Raw genomic sequence first — 1284 nt, 5'->3', positions numbered from 1 at the left:
AATCACAACACTGGACTTAACGTCAGATCGCCGTTGAAGATGAAAAGGGTTAAGGTCAAGGGCCGTAGCTATGGCCATGTTTCCTGCTGGCAGATACCAGGTCAGTTTGAGAACCAGCGCGGTTGCTGAACACGCCAAGTATAGCCCCGTGCGTCCTGGGATCAGGTGTCGGGCCCGTCATGCTGTGCGGACGGTAGGCCCGGAATAAATCATTGTTCCCTCATTGTGGAACTCGGACGTCGGAGAGTGCGGTTTCCGAACAAAGGCAGAGATCTGGAGTTGTTATATTATTTTTTTGTGTCCGTCTTGCGTCCTCTATAATAGCGGGAAATCGAATTGTGAGACAAACTTAGATTAAACCGAAAAATAGATTAATACAGCTATAAATAATTTGGCTTAGCTTTATAATATATAATGATTAAAGTTATCGCTCTTGGCTTGATATAATATGAATTTGAAAGTTTTGCTCGTCAAGGCTATCGCCTGAACCTGCAAACTACGTGGGATTTTGCAATTTAAAGGCTTCTCCCTAGACTACAACTTAGGTAAAGAAATTTTTATAAGGAAGATATAATGAATAAGTTTATTAATTCATTTTTGTTTTCTATTTAAAAAAAGCAGACTAAATTTTAAGTTAATAAGTAAAAAACAGGATAAAATAAATACATTAGGCCAAACCAATTAATCAGTCATTTTTTGGTTGTTGTTTTTTTTAAAGAAGAAAGACATACATATGTTCATCCAAAAAATCTTGAGATCTAATTCAGCCAAAAGCACATAGAATCTAGCTTCAGAAATCAGAACAGTTTTTTTTTCATCCTTACCATTAAAAAAAAGTACCCCCAAATCCCAAAACAAAACACCCACAAACAAAAACGAAACAACACCCTCTCCCCCCTCTTTTCAGAATTGTGTTCCATGACCCAGACTGACTAAGGAATCTGTGAACGGTGGTCAGTTTGTACTAACTTTTTCAACACAATCCGTCTCGAAGTTACGTCATACGTAGAGGACTACAACATGGAAAGGTTTTCTGCTTTGCACGTTGCTTTCATATTGTGCTTTGCTCAGCCATTGCTCGCTTCTGTCACAGTGGATTCTTCTTTTGGAGTGATAGAGGGAAGCGAACACCAAGCTATCAATGGCCGTTCTTACGTCAGCTTTCGTGGAATTCCTTATGCGAAGCCACCAGTTGGAGAACTGAGGTTTGCAAAATCCGAGATGCATCCCAAACTAGGTACATTATCCTCCTCCTCCTCCTCCTCCTCCTCCTCCTCCTCCTCC

At 40.3% G+C, this 1284-nt stretch overlaps 1 protein-coding gene across 1 annotated transcript in view; it reads left to right on the top strand.

The window, feature by feature from the left end:
* Nucleotides 1-928: 928 nt before the first annotated feature.
* LOC101861954 (cholinesterase 2) overlaps nt 929-1284 on the top strand; it is an 11920-nt gene continuing 11564 nt past the window's right edge. Inside the window, exon 1 of the mRNA XM_013082818.2 lies at nt 929-1237. Coding sequence (XP_012938272.2) covers nt 1021-1237 — 217 coding nt within the window. The 5' untranslated portion in view covers nt 929-1020. The remainder of the gene's footprint in view (nt 1238-1284) is intronic.

This window comes from Aplysia californica, unplaced genomic scaffold, assembly GCF_000002075.1.
Source record: "Aplysia californica isolate F4 #8 unplaced genomic scaffold, AplCal3.0 scaffold00195, whole genome shotgun sequence".
Taxonomy (NCBI): Eukaryota; Metazoa; Mollusca; class Gastropoda; order Aplysiida; family Aplysiidae; genus Aplysia; species Aplysia californica.
The sequence above is the reverse complement of the archived record's forward strand: the minus strand, read 5'-3'. Positions and strand labels throughout refer to the sequence as shown.